The following is a 20,965-nucleotide window of genomic DNA, read 5'->3' as shown; positions in this document are numbered from 1 at the left end:
GGGGTAGATCACTGCCAGTTTTTAACTCTGTGAGTAGATTGCAGTCACTTGGGAGTTGGCCATCCCTGTTATATAACATGGATTGAGGGCTACTTTTGAATGTTTTGTGGTATGGTCTTCCTGGAAGAACTGTAAAATGTAATGTGAAAAAAATGTTTAAGACCTAGAATGTGAAAAAGATTGTGGTAGAGTGTGTGCTAAATTGTTGGTCTGTGTTGGCTCATAGTCTTTCCACAAAGATGGGATTTGGGGGATTCCATTATATTTCCTTGCTGTTTCTCACAGCAAGGCACTTAAGCTGGAATTTTTGGGAGGAGGAATTTGTACTGTTTTCATTATAATCTCCCTGTGGATTGCCCAGCAGAACCTGGCATTGCAAGAGGCACAATGCTACAGTTGCTAATTTTACAAGCCACTTGATTGTTAAAGGCAGAGTGTGGAACAAAATCAATCTAGCCCTAGAGCAGTTGAATAGTGCAAAAACAAAAACAAAACAACCAGAGTATAATGAATAGTGCTGTGTATCATGAGCTTGTAGCTTGCAGTTCATTTCAAGTGTCATTATTTTCTCTTTATATAAGCTCTACATATCATTATTTTTTTTACTAAAATGGCGTATTTGGAAATTAAAAGGAAAATTCAAGCTTCCATGGTATAAAAAGAAAATACCAAAGGGGGAAAAAACGTTTTCCTCTTCCTACCAATGTTCTGTAGGAAGAATTAAAACAAACGGTAACAGCTAATGTAGTCTGTTAAGAAACGTGCATTGACTTGTTGGCGTAAATGTTGGAGCTGCTTCACACCTGTTGTGTACAGTAAAACATGGCCAATATACAGCTCAAGATCATGCCAACACCAGGAGAACATCAATGACAGAAGTGAAATACTCTTCTTCTATCAGCCATGGCAGCATAGCAGTCAAATTAGCTTTAAGACTGAACTTCATAAATTCCTGACAGCTATTGTGGTCTGTTGGGATTTGAAAAGTTCCTCATACATTTCAGGATGTTGGTATTTCTTCCTTTGACACTAGGGGCTGATTCTAATGTAACATTTAGCATTAGCATGTATACATTTTTAAGTTATCCCCTAATTGCATATGCTGGAACTGGGTCACAATATACCATCACTAGCAATGATCTTCTGAGCATAGAATTTTCCATGTGAAGCTTAGAATGTGCAGTTGAGAAAGGCAAATATTGAAAACCCTTCCAACAGATGCATCTACCAGTTACAGCAACTAACGTGGAAACAAAACCAGTTGTATCCTCTTATAAGTGGGGCTGACTTAGATAACCCATCTTGTTTATATGTTTACTGTGGGTGTTTTTATTTTAAAAGTAACCGGTTCACCTGGAGAAACCATTGAATTGCTTATTTTTAGATATCAACACAGTATGTTAGAGGAGCATATATTCTGCTATCTTTTCTCAGGCTTATTTTCATGACATTTAAAAAACTATGCATTGTGGTTAAAGTGAGTCAGTGTTCTCATTTAACTTTTCTAAGCTGTGATTATATGGGAGTTTCTGCTTCTTGTACAGCGAGTTCACAGAGATAAAGCTAAATCTGTCATAAGTGCTTACAATTTGTGCATCAGGATGTTTGCTCCCCAAACACTAATTACCATGAAATACCTAGTTCATGCACATACCATGCAGAAAACACAGTCAGCACAATTTTTAATGATTTTGCTTGAATTGAGGGCTTGCCTTCTACTGCTTATCTTATGTGAAGGTGGTGAACATTCACATGTATGGGAATCCTGCTTTCTACCTGGTAAATAAAATGCATTTTAATGCATTCAGATTTTATGCTTAGATCAAGTAGAAAATCTCTTGCTCTATATCCAATTTAATATGCTTTATGGAACTCCAGAACACTGAACAAAACGAAGCTGGATCTATAAAATGTAATCCCAGCCCTAGTATGGTGTAGGTAGGGAGATAAAACTTAGGAATGAAAAGGTCAAAATAAATCAATATTAAACTTACATTGTCAGAAATCTTAATTACATTCCTTGAAAGACACTTGCTGATCTAACAATTGCCTTAGCATTTGGTAGAACCCTTGTGCATAAGAAGCTTCTGTTCCATGAGATGAAACCCACTTCTTTAAGAGAAGTTTCAAACTAAAATTTGTGGACTTGGTTTGATAGCATTATATATTTCTGCAGAATCAAATTGCAAGACCCATAAAACCTTAATAGACATAAGTCTTGAATAGACTGTTTCTTTTTAAAATGTTTAATAACATATCTAGCTATCAACCAGAGTCTGTGGGTTCTTGACACAAACCACAAAACAGTCTGCTGAAATAATAAGTAGCACCTATCTTTGGAAAGTTTCCCAGAGCTGGAAACTGTTGTAGAAGCTGTAATTTATTTATTTTTAATTTTTAAAAAAGTCTGAAAATTTAAAAGTTTGAGAATTAATTTGAGAGCAGAAAGTTCATTCATCGAATTATAGTTTCGAAAGTTGTTTATCCCTGCCTTTGTTTACATATTATATTTCACTCCTGATACCATGTGAAGTCTTCAACATGAAGTACCAGATTCAATGTAGCATTTGATTGACAAGCGAACACCCATATATGTACAACATCCATCAACTTAACTTTTTCTAACTGAACAAACTAATGTGTGTGGGGGGTGTGTGTCTGCATGCAAGGGAAAGTTGAAAAAAGGAAGAAAGAGGAGGCAGGGGAAAGAGGGTGGAAGAGATTATAGTGGCTTCTGTGCAGAAAGTGAAAAGGGTGCTTAGTAGTTTTATGAAGTGGTAAATTAAATAAATAAAAAGTATGGGGAAGCTCTAGGGCAGTGGTGGCCAAATTTGGCCCTCCAGCTGCTTTTGGACTACAACTCCCAGCATCCCTAGCTAAAAGGACCAGTGGTCAGGGATGATGGGAATTGTAGTCCCAAAACAGCTGGAGGGCCAAGTTTGGCCACCACTTCTCTAGGGAGTTAATATGGAGGGGATGGCTGAGGGGATTGGCGAGTTGGGTGAACAGGGGCGCAGCCCCAAATTAGAAAATAATATTGTTGTAACTTATTGTTGTAACTTATAAGATACATGTATGAGAACATACTTAATTGTTGTATCAATAGAGCACCATAGTTTGACTTGGAATAAGTTTGCTTTTTTTACAATAACGACTGGTTTACATATGTTTTGTAGGATTATCTAACCATTCACAAGTATGGCAATGCTGCCAGAAAGGACCTATGGAACACGCTGTCAGAGGTAATACTGTTTAAAGTTTTCAGGGAACTTGGGCTAACCACACTTAAACTCATATTCCTGTTAATGAGTGTTTTATTTGCATTGCTGCATATCATTTTGGGAAACCCTTAAATAAAAACTTATAGAGCGTGGAAGACAGAGTATATAGAAATGGATAATCCTAACAAATGGTTCCAGATATCAGCTCCTTTGAGATGAACTGAAGGGAAGTGGGATGTAATGGACTAAAAGAGAAGCTGTTTATGATTTGGTGCAGTCAACTATAAGTATTCTAAGGCAGCTAAATAGCTGTAATGTCAGTCATGGTGGAAAAGAGCATGTGAAAACTCCTCCTTTCCAAGTATGTGTTAGCTGTTGCTTCACAAACAGAAAGACAGATTAAAATCATATTGAATGATGCTTAAAGGGGCATGGGAAACAAAATGCTCTTTACATGGATATACTTTTGCGACAATGCAGCTCTAGTCCCACATGACCAGATGAACCAGTATGTGGCAGGGAATATGCCTCTAAATGCTCATTGCTAAAGAAGGGGCCATACTCCATTGAGACGAAAGGGTTTGCAAAACGCGTATTGAAATGCATTGTTTGAGCAGGGCAGACACAAGTTTTGAGGTTCTCTTAGATCAGAAAAAGAATGCAATGTTATCTACTTCCTCCTCTGGTGCCTCCCTTTTCTGGAGAAGAGTTGTCTAGCGCCACTTAAACATTACATCAGCGCCATTTTAATTACAGTGAAGGCAGGTTCAGGGTCCACCATGACTAAGGTTTAAATTCTTTGTATAAATTTGGTAATTAAAATTGTCAAATTACAGTTCTGTGTTCACTTTCTGACTAGTTCCTTTTGATATGTTGCTAGCAATGGGACGCAGGTGGCGCTGTGGGTTAAACCACTGAGCCTAGGGCTTGCTGATCAGAAGGTCGGTGGTTCAAATCCCCACAATGGGGTGAGCTCCCGTTGCTCGGTCCCTGCTCCTGCCAACCTAGCAGTTTGAAAGCACGTCAAAGTGCAAGTAGATAAATAGGTACCACTCCAGTGGGGGAAGGTAAACGGTGTTTGCATGTGCTGCTCTGGTTCGCCAGAAAGCGGCTTAGTCATGCTGGCCACATGACCCAGAAGCTGTACGCCGGTTCCCTCGGCCAATAAAGCAAGATGAGTGCTACAACCCCAGAGTCAGGGGTCCCTTTATCTTTACCTTTAGCAATGGGCTAGCCTCTGTTGCAGGACTGGGGAACCTGTGGTTTGGTAGATCCCATCGGCCCCAGCCAGGGTGTCCAGTGCCAGGCATAATCGGAATTGTAGTCCAGCAACATCTGAAGAAGCACAAGTTCGTACCCCAGACATGAATACCCTATGTTATTTTTTGAATGGTTGTTTTTTGAAGTGAAGCAAAGGGTAGTTGTCCTCTATTCTCCCCGCCCCCGCCCCGAAAGGTAGCATAATACTGGCAGTAGTCTCTCAATATATTGAATGAAATTTTCTCTTCTTTTTGTTTTGAAGGCACTTAAGAAGGTTGGGAAATTTGTGAATATCCAAGAAGTAATGGATCAGTGGACACTGCAGATGGGTTATCCCGTTATCACCATCATGGGAAATGAAACTGCAGAAAATATTGTAGGAATCTCCCAAGAACACTTTATTTATGACCTTGATGTTAAAACCAAAGATCGTGGCCTTGGAAACAACAGGTACTCAACATTTGTTGTTAAAAGAATTATGCTTCACCTTATTTTGATGTCATTGTGTTGCGATAATGTATTCTCACAAAACTTGTTAAATGAAAAATTATAACTAAAGTATTGACAGCACAGTATGGCATTCCTGTGATTAAGCCACATTCCTTAAATAAGTTAAATCAGAACACTATTTACGCATTTTCTACCTTAAAAAAGATTTTTGCTTTTAATCTGCTGCATGTCTATTAAGAGAGATACAGGTATAGAAGTAAAATGCACATCCAGATGGAAGTCTGTACTCCAGAACATTTTTGCACATATTAAAGCTTCTGAGAATAGAACACTATTCTCAGAAGCCGCAGAATACTGTTATCAGAAATAGGTACTTCTAATTTATCCCAGTCACCTTATCCTTTTGTTCACTATGCCAACAGGCTAGGATTTAAAGAAAGAATACTTAAACATATATTACAAACGAATGGGAAAGTTTTCTTGATTTTGCAGTCTTGAGCTCATACTCTATTCAGCAGCAATATGTGATAAACAAGACTAGGTCCATTAAACAGAGCGCTTAAGCATTTTATTAGTTAAAAAAAATATGCAGGCAAGCTTGTTGGATATTATTGGCCTTATTCCTATATTGCCATGTCACTCCTGTTTAAAGTACTTGGCTGAAATAGGATTTCCTGTAAGTACAAGTTGAAGAGTACACAAATTAGCACAGGCATAGGCAAACTTGGCCCTCCAGCTGTTTTGGGACTACAACTCCCATCATCCCTAGCTAACAGGACCAGTGGCCAGGGATGATGGGAGTTGTAGTCCCAAAACAGCTGGAGGGCCAAGTTTGCCTATCCCTAAATTAGCAGAAGGGTTTCATCTAACTGAGTTACTCTAAATTCAACCTCCATGACCTCCCTGTATCTTCTGACACATGTGCCCTTACACATTTATTAATGTGTGCATGTAAAGGTGCTCTCCATAGCTAATAATGATGTCAGCCACCAAAGGAGGTGCAAGAAGCAAAATCTGAGCCCTGAACATCTCTCCACACTCTACAGCTGTATCAATACTGCACAAACCCTGTTCTGTTGCTAGGCTCCTTGAGTAGGTTGTTTACTGTTGAGATGTAAGGATGTTTCAGAACATTATGCGGTATCCCAGCAGCTCTTCCAATAGTTGAATGGGTCATTTCAATAAACGGTGACTTGGTGTCAGGGACCGGACTGAGGAGGAATGGTGGAGGATGCCTCCTTCTTAACCTTCCCTGGAGGAGGAGGACAGTAAAGATTTACAACAGTGGTATGCAGATGGTCATGACTCTGAGACAGAAGAAGGACAAAGCTGGGAGATAATGGAAGAAGAAGAGGGGGGAGCAGAAGAGCCAGAACAGCTGGCTGACATGTTATCATTTTAAAGCATTCCAGACCCACCCCCGGCTTCTCCTAGGACCAGGAGGGCAGTGAAAGTGGGAGAACAGAAAGCGAATAGACAAAGGGCCTCACGCAGCCACCGTATAAGGGATGGAGCTGCTGTCAACTGAGAGTAAAGTGGGGGAGGAGATTACTCAGATCAACACCATTACCCTAGAGACAGCATCCTGTGTCTCTGTCTGTGAATATTGAATAAAATACCTTGGTAAGAGCTTCTTGTATTTCCATTACTGGCAGCCTGCTGTGAGGGAGGGAGATCAGATTCCCTGAAGCCTAACACTTGGAGGCTTCAGTAACATCACAGCAGCACAGCCTGTGCCTACAGATGGCCTGTAGACTGTGGCCCTTATACTAGGTTGAGCAAAATAGGGAGGGGGGGGCTTAATCCAGAAAGAGAGGTGACTAAGCCAAACTACGTAGGGCTTTGGAGAGGGGCAATGGACGCTTCCCCTTCTGGGGTTAATTGCCACTTTGGAGCAGAAGGTATGTTTGGATCGAAGTGGAGGAGAAGGGTTTTCAGTTCAAGCAAAAAGACCGCCTGATTACATTGGTACCACTAGGAACGTAGTCATACCATATGTCCATGTAGCACATTGTCTATATTGACTGGCCGTGACTCTTCAGGGTTCCGACAGAGAGCATCCTCAGCCCTACTGAGAGATGTTGGGTTTCCACCTGGGACCTTGTGCCTGCAAAACCTATAGGATGTGTTTTCATGTACATTTCCATTACTTGGTGAGCACCTTGCTAATTCATTTGTAATAAACCCATGAGTTTCTCCTGTTTTATTTTATTTCAGCATTTATAAAGTGTTTTAGTCAGAGAATATCAGAGCAGTGCACAGAAACCAAATGTAGAATATAATGAAGGTAATAAAACAGTGTTAAAGTCCACAATAATTCAGAAATAATGTTTTCCCCCCATCCTTGCCTGCTGCTATAAGAGCTGGTAGAGCTGGCTCAGTAGTGGCAATCCTCTGATTTGATTTATGTGGCAGTGTCACTTCAGTCAGCTGTCACTGCACCTCATTAATGAAATGCAAAAATAAGAATGTGGGAGGTAGATATTTGGTAGATTAGTCTTCACAGGGGCAGGTTTGGTTATCTCATAGCTTATCTATCATTAAGAAGATTTCTACATGGTAGAAAATGTCCCAATTAAACTGAGCAATGCCATGTTTCTCATCCTCAGTATTTGGTCCTGGTTCATTTTCTCTCTCTCCTTTGTTTCTGATTTGATTGACTGTTTAGCTCAGTTTCATTAATAGATAAAAAGCTCTTTCACCATGAAAAATAGATGAAACATGCTTTACTTTGAAATATTTGAAATCATGTATATGCTTTATTTATTTTTATCACTTTCATAAAGATTAGAAACTGCTACAGACATGAAACAGCCGCATCCACATGTATATCATTCAGTAGCCATGTGCTTTCAGTAGTTTATCATACAAAGTTACATACGAAAAATGAAAATTAAATAACATTGTGCATTAATCACCAATCTCCATAACTCTGAGAAGAATATTCAAATCATTGTAAATAATGAGTGGCGTGTAATGTCACTTTGGAACCTATATTTCTAAAATACGGGGAATGTTGCCCGTTTTTGCACATACTCATTCTCAAGACAATGATTCTCTCAAGCCCACACATACTTTGTTAGCTTGAACATAAGCTGCCATGCCCAATCTTTTTAAGTCCAACAGCAGCAGGGTAATTGATTTTTGCAGTACAATGCAAATACGATTTTAGCTGTGGTCCATATGTTAGTAACCATTTCCACGTCTTTATTGTCCACACAGCCATGTAAGTAATTCAAAAGAAATCTTAAGGGGTTACTTGGGAATAGTATAATTTGTTCTATGTACATTTAGTACATTCTAGGTACTAAAAAAAAACTTTTAAAAAATCAAGTTCCAAAAAGTACAATCTTTGTGCAGTTCACACACTGCCAACACTAAGCATGAATCAAATTATTGATCTGTGCAGAGTAAGATACCACTTTCAGAGTGTCTTTCTTTCAAATTTGTTACTAGCAATTTCTAACCCACATATCTCGAAATTCCTTCTCTCTGTGGTGTCCAAGGCACCATACCCTTGTTGGAAGATAGCATAATTCTTCTGACTTCCCATCATCCCAGACTAGCCCATCTTTTGGACAGAAAGCAGCGTTTATGTAGAGTTCCCTGGAGCGTTCTCTCCAGCAGGCCTTTCAAGCTAGTTTTATTTCTTCCCTCCACCCCCTTATCATAGAAAGGATTTAGGATTGGAGACACAAAAATGGGGGAAGGGGAAGAGATGAGAGAGAATCCTGTACTTCTTCCCGGTGCTAGGAGCTGGTGAGTCTCCAATGAGGACAGCTGATCCACAAAGCATATAGACATCATCCCCCATTACAGATTTGTGCTGCCACCAAAAGAATACTAAAAGAGAGAGCTTTCCTTCCCTAGGGGAAGAGTTTATGGCATCTACAGAGGTCTATCACTTTCCAAATGTTCATGCAGGAAGAAGAGGGTAGGCCTCAACTTAAGGGAACTCCTTCCCACCACATCATCTTACTTGAATTATCAATTCTGCACTTACAGACCTTTTGCACTAACATGAAACCCAAGGACATGTAAGTCAGGAGCAAATCACCCCAGAATTTCCAATGTTTTGGGGCTCTGCGCTGAGCAGCTTCCAATTATGATCTTGGTGTCCATGGAGCTGGCCTAGGTAATGGGGTGCCATGAGGTGTCATGAATGAGGGCAGAAGGAAGTACACAGGTGTCAATGTAAATTCAAGTCTAGACATTACAGGAACTTCGTAGTTATTCCAAATTCAGGCAGCACCTATCTGCCTCAGTAACACTTATTCCAGTTACAGGTAGGTAGCCGTGTTGGTCTGCCACAGTCAAAACCAAATAAAATAAAAAAATCCTTTCCAGTAGCACCTTAGAGACCAACTAAGTTTGTTCTTGGTATGAGCTTTCGTTGGTCTCTAAGGTGCTACTGGAAGGAATTTTTTACTTAGTTGGTCTCTAAGGTGCTACTGGAAGGAATTTTTTATTTTATTTTGTAGTAACACTTATTGTTTGCCTAGTCCCATCTATTTTCGGTTACCGTCTTCATTCTAGGCATACTAGGAACCTGCACTGCAATTTCTGAATTTCTCCACCATTAGTGATAATCATCGGCAATAAAAACTTTCAAAACCTCTGCAGCTACACCTTTGGTTCTCCTCTGCCTGTGATAGTCTAGGACTGTAACTTAAAACTCCCTAACGTTAGGGAGCGAAATCTAGTCAGTATTTAAGAGTCTGTACATCCTATAGAGGGACGCAGGTTGCACTGTGGGTTAAACCACAGAGCCTAGGGCTTGCCGATCAGAAGGTCGGTGGTTCAAATCCCTGTGACGGGGTGAGCTCCCGTTGCTCGGTCCCTGCTCCTGCCAACCTAGCAGTTTGAAAGCACATCAAAAAGCACATCAAAGTGCAAGTAGATAAATAGGTACCACTCCAGCAGGAAGGTAAACGGCATTTCCGTGCACTGCTTTGGTTCGCCAGAGACTGCTTAGTCATGCTGGTCACATGGCTGTATGCCGGCTCCCTTGGCCAATAAAGCGAGATGAGTGCCATAACCCCAGAGTTGTCTACGACTGGACCTAATGGTCAGGGGTCCCTTTACCTTTTTTACATCCTATATAACTACTGAAAGCCTTCATAGTACAAACTAGTATACTTTGCATGCTATTTCCCCCCTTTATACTGTTCACTTTTGTTGACTGCTGTAGTGAATCATGGATATAATTCCTTGTAAATTCTTTATGGTTACCCAAGGGATCCATTCTGTAGCTCTTCTTCAAGAGGAGCAGCATTTACAAGGAAAACAATCCCTTTTAATGAGGTGTAAGTGTACTGTTGACAGAATAAGGCTTCCTGTTCTTTTGATGGGATAAAATAAATATAGTAAGCTTAATGTGTTTTAAGAAAGCATATTGTAGATTTTTTAAAGGTCTTCGAAACCATCCAGTTTTGCATTTCTCTGCTCTAGTTTTGGCAGCAGTGGGTGTATGTAGGCTCTTTCTCTCTCCTTGATATGGCAGCCAGATTGTCTTAAGAACAGAAAGAGGTGGACTAATCTAGCTTCAAATATGCAGTTTACAAATTATGCTGGTTGGTTGTATCACATTCTCAAACTGTCTTGGTGCATCTCAACATCATCAGCTGCTTGTCTGAATAGGTACCTACATTGTTTCAGCCATACTGTTATAGCTACACTTGGGAAATCCTGTTTTCAAGTGGCTTCATTTGTGTGGTTACAATCATCCTAAACTGTGTGGTAGAAACTCATGAAAGTCAAATATTACAAAAATGCATGTCTTGAGATCATTTTCAGCTACTTCCTTAAATAATATTCAAAACGCACATTGAGAAAAATAATGTCAAAGGAGTCTTCAAAGGAGCTGGGTGTCCCCAAGAGGTAAATTCTTGATAATACCTTTCAAGATTATACCTGCCAAGCCAAGATACAATGCTTTTCAAAATTATATATGTGTAGCTGCAGTGAATATTTGAATAGTTTGCCATGGTTTTGGTTTTCAGCCAGAATCCAAATACAGTAATACCTCTGCGAACATCTGCCTCATCTAGCGTCCATTCCAGCGAACATCCACGGCAAACCCAGAAGTACCGGATTGGGTTACTTCCAGGTTTGCTGCTCGCGCATGCACAGAAGCACTAAATCGCGCTATGCGCAGAAGTGCAAAACGCTCCGCTCATGTGCACAGGCGCGGCAATTTGCCCTGCGTCCTTTTCAGCTAGTGGCCGGGGCTCCAGAATGGATCCCGGTGACAAAACAAGGTACAACTGTAATTAAAAAATAATAATCAATGAGAGAATAAAAAAATAGTTGGTTGGAGATCCAGAAAAATAAAGAGCTATGCTGCTTAGAATGCTCCCAGGTGTGATTTGACTTACACTGTTGATGGAAAGTAGATATAGAATCTGTTTATTTATAAACTGGGAATTTGGTCCAGTCACTGGGCCAGATCCCAACTTCCCCCTTCCCCCACAGGCCTTTGACAGGTGGGTGGCAGAGCTACCTGCAGAAGAAAAATGACTGCTTGCTTGCTTGCTTGACTCTAAACCAGGCATGGTCAAACTTGGCCCTCCAGATTTTTTGGAACTACAATTCCCATCATCCCTGACCACTGTTCCTTTTAGCTACAGATGATGGGAGTTGTAGTCCCAAAACATCTGGGGGGTCATGTTTGGCCATGCCTGCTCTAAACCATAACTGCAAACAGATAAAGCAGGATTTACAGTGAGCCCCTTTGATGATGCAACAACCAGCTGAGTGTTACTGAAAGCACACCTTAAAGGAGGGTCACTTTCAGGGCTAGTCAGCTTATTAGTGCTGACGGTGAGCCTCCGCAGCTGCACTTGGGAGTTCCTGATGGGGAATTCTTGAGTACATCTGATTCCAGCAGCCCTGGAACAATTGGGAGCTCACTTTAAGCTCTTGAGTGGTAGCAGCATCCTTACACATGGTGTCACATGTGAGGCAGGCAGGTGTATTTTGGGGAAAACTGACTCATAGGCCAAATTGGGAACCACAACAAGCCTAATTAGACCCATGGGCTGAAAGTGAGTGAATGCATCTTATGTCCTCCTGTCTCTTGTAATGGCAAGTATGACTAAACATGCAATTTGATACCACATTCAGCTCCCCAAGCTCTGTAAATGGCAACCAATGTGTTCTAAGAAACTTGGAACATGTGACATCACAACATGTTCTGCATTTCTCGACATTATAAGGACAGAGATGAGACATAGGGATGCTGCTTTCAGCAGGAACCAAACATCCTCTGTAACATCTAGTTTCAGTATTACTTGTTTATCTTACTCTTTTTCCATGTCAGTAATTTGCTGATTCAGATATTTAGAATTTGTCCATGCAGAGCGATCCATGGCAGCAGTGATATGGAGAAAGTAGCATCTGTCCCAGCATTTCCAAGAATGCAGACTCCTTTTATTGCCAGCAGTTCATGTGAGCACAAAAGCCCCCTTTTAGTCGCCTCAGTAGTACAAGTGACTACTGGGGAACAGCACCTGTATATGTAATTGTGTCTTGTCAGGTGCTTTTCCATTTCATTGAGTTCCACATGGTTGCTCCATTTTACAGAGTTTCGGAATTTTGAAGCAGTCCATAGTTTCAATAATAGTTAACATCAGCAAAGCCCACAGATGTCTAGTTGAATGCTTTCACATTCTGTTCCTGTTTCTGGATAGCGTGAATTTTCCGCCAGCAAGAATTTGACCATTCCTTCTGTTTTAAAAACAATTTTAATGACAAGGTTCAAATATCTAGTAATTCTCCTGTTAATGATCTTATGTGAGTGTTCCACCATGATGAAAAAGAAATATTAGCATGAGTTTCAGACAGTTCCTGAACTCTAGTTTTATTTATCTTTAATCTTGATGATGAAAAATGATAAACATGCAAACACAGCCCCAAATTTTCCTTTGTCTATCTCTTTAATTTGATATGGCTTCCTTGAAGTATGAAATTTTAAAGAGACCAAAGACCCCAATGTAGCTTGCCTTCATATTTGTTAAAGCTCTTTTTAAAGGGTGCAGCTATTATTGATTTAAACAAGGAAATTGTATTCATTATAACCCTCTCTTTCTGTGCATCCTAGATTTTTCTGTTTATCCCAGAATTTTATGCCATTGACTCTTGAGTAGTCATATTCATTGAAGTGCTTATAATAAACAGTAATCAGTAATTTGGCTACATGCTCTAATAAGCAGAAAATGTGGAAGAAAATGGGCTTTGAAGTAGGAAAGAATATTGGGGGGAGGGGAGGGGAGGGGAAAATAGAATAGCTTCAATGAAAAGCAAAGTAATATTGGGAAAAATATGAAGACAGTAATGACTTGAAAGGGAAAACTAACCCCAGTTTGGCAAGAGAGATTCTGGCATGCAAGCAACCTTCTGGGCAAATTGCAGATGCCCATCTCCACCCATTTTGCAATAAACTTGCTAAGTGCCTCTTTTGCAGAGACTGAAATAAAGGACACACCAACATCTCTTGGTTACTTTGAAAGCAAGATAAGCAAAGCAAAAATTTTGCAACCCAAATAGAATTTATTTTCTTTATAAATGGATGGTGAATAATTACAGGAGGATTTTTAAGAACAGCACTAATATGTAATGCAAGAACCTGTGAGTTTCTTTCAACTGCAGCTGAATGAAAGCAAACCACCATTGGTTTGCATCCTGATGTAATCTGTGAATGGAAAGTCTTTTGATCCAGCAGAGGGATCCTACTGACAGAGGGGGAGACACAACTTCAGCTGATCTCCCATCTGCCTGGAAGCCCCAATGCTACCCCCCACACAGTTCCAGAAGGGACCCACCTCTCTGAAACAGTGTAGGAGGCAGTAGTTGGAGTGGAAGTAGAAACTGGCAAAAGCCACCTTTCCCACTCTCCCAGTGGGAAGTTCCCTGAGATCCTTCCATTCAAGTGATAGCACCATCCACAGGTGCAAAATCTGGACCCAAGCCATAATGTTGATGCTTTAGTGCAGAAGTGCTGATGAATTATAGCAGCAGTGTTCTAAGGCAAATGACAGTTTTCCATTATTCTTTAGGATTGGTGCATTGCTTTTTAAATTGAAAAACATTTCTGTAATAAGCTTAAATTATTGGCAGGGGTTAATTAATCTTTAAAGTGTAGGTGAAGGAAACAGGAACCATCAAGAGAAGTGCATTAATTGCTTTACAGCAATTTTTTTGGCAATTGTTTCTACTTGTTTCTGTTTTCCTAGTTACATGATTTTGTTTTCAATTATTCAGCCTACCATTTAACTGAAAGGCAGTAGTGTTCATGTTTCTTTAATAGTTCATAGCAGCTGTTCATATAACTTAAGCAATATTCAAGTATAAGGGCAAATTGTTATAGCAATTAAAATTAATTGCCCCACGATCAGCTACAGTTCAAATGCCTAGAATAGTATGCTGAGTGTTTCACAACTCTGAAGACAGAACTGTCCAATGACATGAACTTTTAGTCATTAGTATTATCATGTACCTCCAGGAGGCAAGTTTCCTTTCTTGATGATATTCAACAAGCCAGAACAGGTGATGAATAGTCAGTGAAAAACTAATATTTGCTATATAGTTATCCTTCAGATCAGACCAAAAGCCCATAACTCAGAATTCTGATTCCATGAGAGGACGACTGAACAACCTGTGGCCCTCCAGGTGTTTCTGTTCAGGGATGACATTGGCCATGCTATCTGGGATTGATGGGAGTTAGAGTCCAACACAACCTGCTGAAGCACAGGTTCCCCAGTGCTGCAGCAGATCCTTGTTTCTGGGAAGCTCACAAGCAGGTCATAAATGCCAGAGCTCTGCATGCTCAGTGGTGTACCGGAGCTTCCATTTTGCCACCTGGTGTACCTGAGCTTCCATTTTGCCATCTTGCCAATGCATCTGCACAGCCCCAACTTCACCATTACCCTGCTCCATTCCAGCAGCATCCAGGTAAGCTGCAGTGATGCTGGTGTTGGGAGGGTGTCTCTGTCCCAACATACCAGCCACTACTGGATGTCTCCAATTGCCCCTCTTTTTGATGTAGTCAGTAGATTTTGAATTATACAGAATTTTAAGAGAAACACAAATAACAGATACAACGTCAGTTGTCAGTTACAGGCATTAATCCTAGTTGCATAATCCCCTCTTGAAGCCGTCTAAGCCAGAAACTAACACCATTTTTTCTGGCAGTCTATTCTATAAGTTAATTATGTGTTGTATGAAGAAGGGCTTTGTTTGTCCTGAATCTCATGCTAATCAAATTTGTTATATGACCTTGAATTCTGACATAATGAGGCAGGAGGACACATTTATTTATATTCACTTTCCCCACACTATGCATTGTTTAATAAACATTTATGGCACGTCCTATTCTCCTCCTACCCACAAACCCAGTTATCCTTCATTCTAAACTAAAAAGCTGAAACCCTAACCCTTTTTACCACCTTTCGCCCATAAATTTCCAGTTCTATAATCCTTTTTTTAAAAAAAGTTTGGCAACTAGAATTGTACACAGTAATCTTAATGCAGCAGCACCATGGTTGTATAGAAAGACATCACAATATTGGCCATTTAAGTAACAATTCCTAGTATGGGTTTTCATTTTACATCAATATAAGAAGGGAAGAAGAAGAAGAAGTTTGGATTTGATATCCCGCTTTATCACTACCCGAAGGAGTCTCAAAGCGGCTAACATTCTCCTTTCCCCTCCTCCCCCACAACAAACACTCTGTGAGATGAGTGGGGCTGAGAGACTTCAAAGAAGTGTGACTAGCCCAAGGTCACCCAGCAGCTGCATGTGGAGGAGTGGAGACGCGAACCCGGTTCACCAGATTACGAACTACCACTCTTAACCACTATACCACACTGGCTCCTTCTGAATGAGGCCAATGGCCCATCTAGTTCTGCATCCTGTTCTCACAGTGGCCAACCAGATGCCTATGAGGAACCTGCAAGAAGGATTTGAGCTCAAGAACATTTTGGTCTTCCAAAGCATTGGTTCCTCCTGTGGATGCAGAGTACAGCCATCATGGCTAGTAACCATTGATAGCCTTGTGAAGTGCTGGACCTTTGCCAATAGACAACATACCTTTGTGCAGGAATGAATGCCTCTCCTTTGAGTGAGGAGCACTGCTCCCTGTTGTTTTGGGCCAAGAGTGTTGCAGGAAAGGAGAACAAGGGTAAGATAAATAAGCGCTATCCCTCTTCTGGGTCCCCAGCCAACAAGATTTACGTTGTCCTTTCAACCAGCCTTCCAGGCTAGTGGTGCTTCTAGGTTGGTCACAACCAGGTCAGTCCAGCTGGGTACTTGGGGTTCTAGTACATCACCAACCTAGAGGGGTGGAGGGGTCACCATCATCTTTGAGGAATAAATCACCATCACCAGGAAACCTAACCACCTGGGATTTAGATTTAAGGGCTTGTATCTAAAGTTTGGTCAGAGAGGTGGATTTGAAACAATGTTCATGTACCACCCTCCCTGTTGCCCAACCAAGCATCCTTTCCATCTGAGCTGGCACAGATGGGCTCAGGGGTGGTGTTCTAGGGGACCTGCTGGGCTGCCATAGTAGTACAGCTTGGGATTTCATGGCCACCATGACAAAACCAGGATGCTGCCTCAACACATTGCTAACCCGGGACATTGAACTGGGCTTTTCAACAGGGCAAATGGAGAGTGGATGGAATTGGGGGAGGTTTGAATAACTCAGTTGTCATAGTCAGACTACTTCCAGGTGAGATTTGGACTGATGAGGACAGTTCTCTCCTGCAGTGCTGGGAGCCTCTTAAGATGGCCTGCCCCTAGATGGAAAAGGATCACTCCTAAGTGCCCTCTCAGGTGTGGTAAAGACTGTGATGCCCCTTCATTTTGTGGGGAGTTAAAAGACAACAAAACAACCCAGAAGAGAGTTATAGCTTAAGAGATGCAAGTACCGCAGTGAATGCAACAAAAGTGAGAGGACGTGATGCCTACTATGTGGTGGTGATGAGAGAAAATAAATCCTATTTTGCTGCCTCCATTGCATTCCCAAGGAACCGCCCAGCCAAACTGATGAAGTCTTTCTTGAGAACTAGCCCAGAGGAGAGGGGAATGGCATCTTTGGAAGCCTGCTGTTCCAAGTTTGTAAAGCATGTTGAGAATAAAGTCACCTGCGTTTGCTTGGAATGGGATTCTCTTCTTGATATGATCCCTGTGGAGTTGTTCAGAGCAGCAGCAAGTCAGACTTTCTGGGATCAGTTTCAATTGTTGTTTCTTGAGGATGTGGAAAATACATTTCAACTGCATGTAGTCTTGGCTTTCGCCCATCATAGCCAATAACGTGTAACTTGGTGGGTTTCTGTTCAGTATGGGTTCAGTAGGTAATTAATGCTGGGTTGCATCAGGGAGTGTATCTACTGCCTTTAAGTTGCACTGTCATCCCATGATTTTCCTCTTGACAGCTGCATCATGCCAACAAATTCCTCTCCACTTCTGTCATTCTTCTGGCATATCTGAGAAGTTCTGCCAGCGTCTGCTATGCCTGTAGCTATTCTCAAATCTCACTGGTACAGCGGAGCTGCTGCCAAATTCCACAGCCCTTCACCCAGTAGATTTTATGTATATGATTGCACCCTATATTATATAGTAATATAATATTACTATGTAGAGTAAAAGGAGAAAAGAAAATCTCTGTGTGATGGCTGTCAGAAAACTCAGAAATACTAGCATATTCACCAGCCACTGTCTGTAGAAAGGATATATGATGGTATACTGAAGTACAAAAGTTATTGCAGACATATTTTAAACTCCGATATCACTTAAAACATCTTTTTTCAAAAAGTAAATTTTACCTTAATGGAAATTTATGACAGTATTATGTATTTTATTATATAACTGGATGCAATTTAAAATCTGTTACATTGCACTTCATCTTAAAGTGGCAATAAAAGATGGACTGCGGTCCAGTATAATCAATGAAGTTTAAGCACATAACCATGTTCTGAATTGCAGCTATAGTAAAAAGCCAGCCATACCAATACACGATCATGTCTTCTCTTTTACTGCTTTGTATTTTAATATACTGACTACTTATCTCTTTCAGACCTTCCTAATAATCCAAAGTCACTGACCTCTCAGTAAATTTAATAGCATTGTTTCTTTTCTGTGAATCCCAATTGGCTCATCGTTATCCTTTGCATTTGGCAGGGAGGGGAGGGCGTGTGTGAATAATATGGCCACGTATTCCTCTTTTAGTCACGAAGAGCCAGTCATCTGAGGTGATTATTTCTCCTGTTGAGAACATTTCCCAATAGCAGAATTAATCAGTTTCCTCTTAGCTAGCTATTCTAATGATCAAAAATTCATTGTACTAAATTAAATTTCTACGTCTCAGGTCAGAGCTACATTTTACATCGGCAAGTATTTGTCCCCAAAACCGGTGCTTGCCAGGGTAGTAGGACGTAGATCAGGGATGTCCAACAGGTCGATTGCGATTTACTGGTAGATCCCCGGGAGGTTTTGGTAGATCGCGGTTGATCGCTGGGTCCCTTTCCTTAGCGTATGTAAAATACGGTCCGCCCTCCATTGTTGTACAGTTTGCAGAATGGAAGATGGAGTTTACTCAGTAAGGCTGTTTGTTTCCCCAGCGATCTGTTGGTGAGTCACTGTTCCCCTTTCTCCCTTGAGGTTAGGCTTGAATTCTCAAAAATTGGGGTTTCCCTCCTCCCTTAAAAAAGCTAAACAACTTTCACCTGAACCCCCCAAACGGGGGTAGATAACTGCCAGTTGTTAATTCTGTGAGTAGATCACAGTCTCTTGGGAGTTGGCCACCCCTGACGTAGACAGACTGGGTCATTTGTAGGGAAGAATCAGTAAGTGGGATTTTTATTCTCCCCTTTTTTATATTTGTATCCCAGCAATGCCACCCAATGCTTATTTTACAGTCTTGGAGCAGGGCTGGGTTGTTGCTGTTGTTGTATTAAAGTAAAATACAGTGTGACTTTCCTCCTGCTAATTGTCTCCTGCAAATGGCACTTCCCCATCAGCATTACAAGTTAAACTTGAGGCTAGGGACCTGGTGTTTGCCTCAAAATGCATGGTTCCATTTCTAGATTTCCTATGCAATTGTAGGGCATGACTTCTCTACTGCATATTTCTAGCCACCAGAACTTAGGAAATCCTATGTTTCCCTGCCTACAGCAAGGAATGGGAAGAGAGCTCATTGGTTCACTTTTTAAATGATTTATTTATGAATTTTGTAAAGCACTTTGAGGGTGTGTTGTTGTTGTTTTTTCTCTACAATCAAGCAGTATATAAATTTTATGAAACGAACAAACAAAGGTACCGCTCTTTGGCCCAAAATCATCCAAAGCCTTTAGTCTATAGTAGGGTTGGGGAAACTGGCTCTTCCTGTGGATACTGGCTACAAGTCCCATCTCGCCCAACATTTGCACATGCTGGCTGGGTCTGGTGGTAGTTGAAGTCCAACATACATGCACACATAAATTTATTTATATGCCACCTTTCCAAAGTTCAAACCGTGCTCAGGGTGGCACACAACACGAGAAAATACGTAACTGCAACATAACACAACAATAAATAAAACATAAAAACTGAACAAAACTGAATGGTTTTCACATAAATCATAGCAAGAACCCCTTTCCAAGCGAAAACTTCCAACTCCCCAGCCCAAGAGTCTGTTCAGCAGCTTGCAAGGCAGGGAGCAGGCTTTCCAGGACTCACAGCCAAGATAACATTGCTGAGAATCTTGTTCCCACCTATACACCCTCCTTAAATCCGAAATGGTCACTCTCATCTGTATGTTTACATACAACTGTATTTGTAATATTATTTAATATTGTGTGCATGGCCCCTCACTTTGGTTGATACATTTCGGAGAAGAACTGCTATGGCTGGTTATGTTCTTTTTTTAATCTTTTACTTACGAGGATAGAGCGTACATCACCCTGCAGAAACCACGTCAAATATTTAAAAGGGTATTCAGTATTAAGCAGCTCCTGTTGCAAATGACTGCATTAGCTTTGGGTCCATTATTCATGTATGTATTTTATACTGTTAATAAACTAGAGCTTGATTTTGCCAGTACGTTGCATCTGTGTAAAATGGGTATAAACTGTAGCATTTTACACTTGATTTACAGAAATACGAATAATTATACAAGGCTGTAAGCAATTGAGGATAAAATTTTATCGTCAGCAGCCTTTAAGAAGATACTAAAAATGGCAGTAGTAGAAATGTATATTGTCACTAAAACCAAAGCATATGCTTGCTCTAGATTATCTTCTAAATTAATTTCAGTTATACTCTTCTTACTATTGGAAATCATTCCTCTGTTTTGTAACTTTATTTTTTTACTAGAAACTATCTTGTAATGATAGCATGTAAAAAAAAAGGAGGGGGGCCATCACTGTCTTTTTTGAAAGATGAATGACATTCTTATTGTTTGGTTGCCAATAGCAAATTTATTTGAAAGGCAAAGTAACATTTGAATCAACATCTTTGCTCTACTACTGAAATTGTTTGATTCCTTTGATGTAATCCCTGATTGCTGTAAAGTGAGAAGAACCAGTTCAGTATTTTTCTTCTTAGATCGCCCTCCTTTGTCTTGCAGCTACTTGTGGCAGATCCCATTAACAATTGCAGTAGGAAATACGAGCCACATCTCATCAGAGGCAATTATATGGGTGTCTAACAAATCAGGTAAAAATAAACTTTCCTCCCAGTGGAATCTCATGAAGCATTCATGTGTTGTTTTTTTTTCTTTTCCCCTGAACTGTTTCTTCACAATTGATCTTAGGACATTGATTAGCTGTGCTAAACTTTATTCCTGCTACTGAAAAATGAATGGTAAGAAAGACATTTTTGCTTGAAAGGAGGAAATGAAAGAAAAGTGTTGTTAATTTTAACAAAAGTCAAAGAATAGATTGAAGAGGCTTTAGACTACAAAGATACTCTGAGGAAAGTGAAATCTTATATTGGGCCCCATGAATGGAACTCCTACATGCAACTCATTTCACTTAATACAGACGCTGAATAA

General features: G+C 40.5%; 1 protein-coding gene across 1 annotated transcript in view; it reads left to right on the top strand.

Annotated features, from left to right (window-relative positions):
- The window catches only part of TRHDE (thyrotropin releasing hormone degrading enzyme), a 196,346-nt gene that overhangs the window by 135,792 nt on the left and 39,589 nt on the right, over window positions 1-20,965 (top strand). Inside the window, exons 8-10 of the mRNA XM_033161733.1 lie at window positions 3,177-3,242; window positions 4,744-4,931; window positions 20,540-20,628. Of these exons, the coding sequence (XP_033017624.1) occupies window positions 3,177-3,242; window positions 4,744-4,931; window positions 20,540-20,628 (343 nt within the window). The remainder of the gene's footprint in view (window positions 1-3,176; window positions 3,243-4,743; window positions 4,932-20,539; window positions 20,629-20,965) is intronic.

Source organism: Lacerta agilis, chromosome 10 (genome assembly GCF_009819535.1).
Source record: "Lacerta agilis isolate rLacAgi1 chromosome 10, rLacAgi1.pri, whole genome shotgun sequence".
Classification (NCBI taxonomy): domain Eukaryota; kingdom Metazoa; phylum Chordata; class Lepidosauria; order Squamata; family Lacertidae; genus Lacerta; species Lacerta agilis.
The sequence above is the reverse complement of the archived record's forward strand: the minus strand, read 5'-3'. Positions and strand labels throughout refer to the sequence as shown.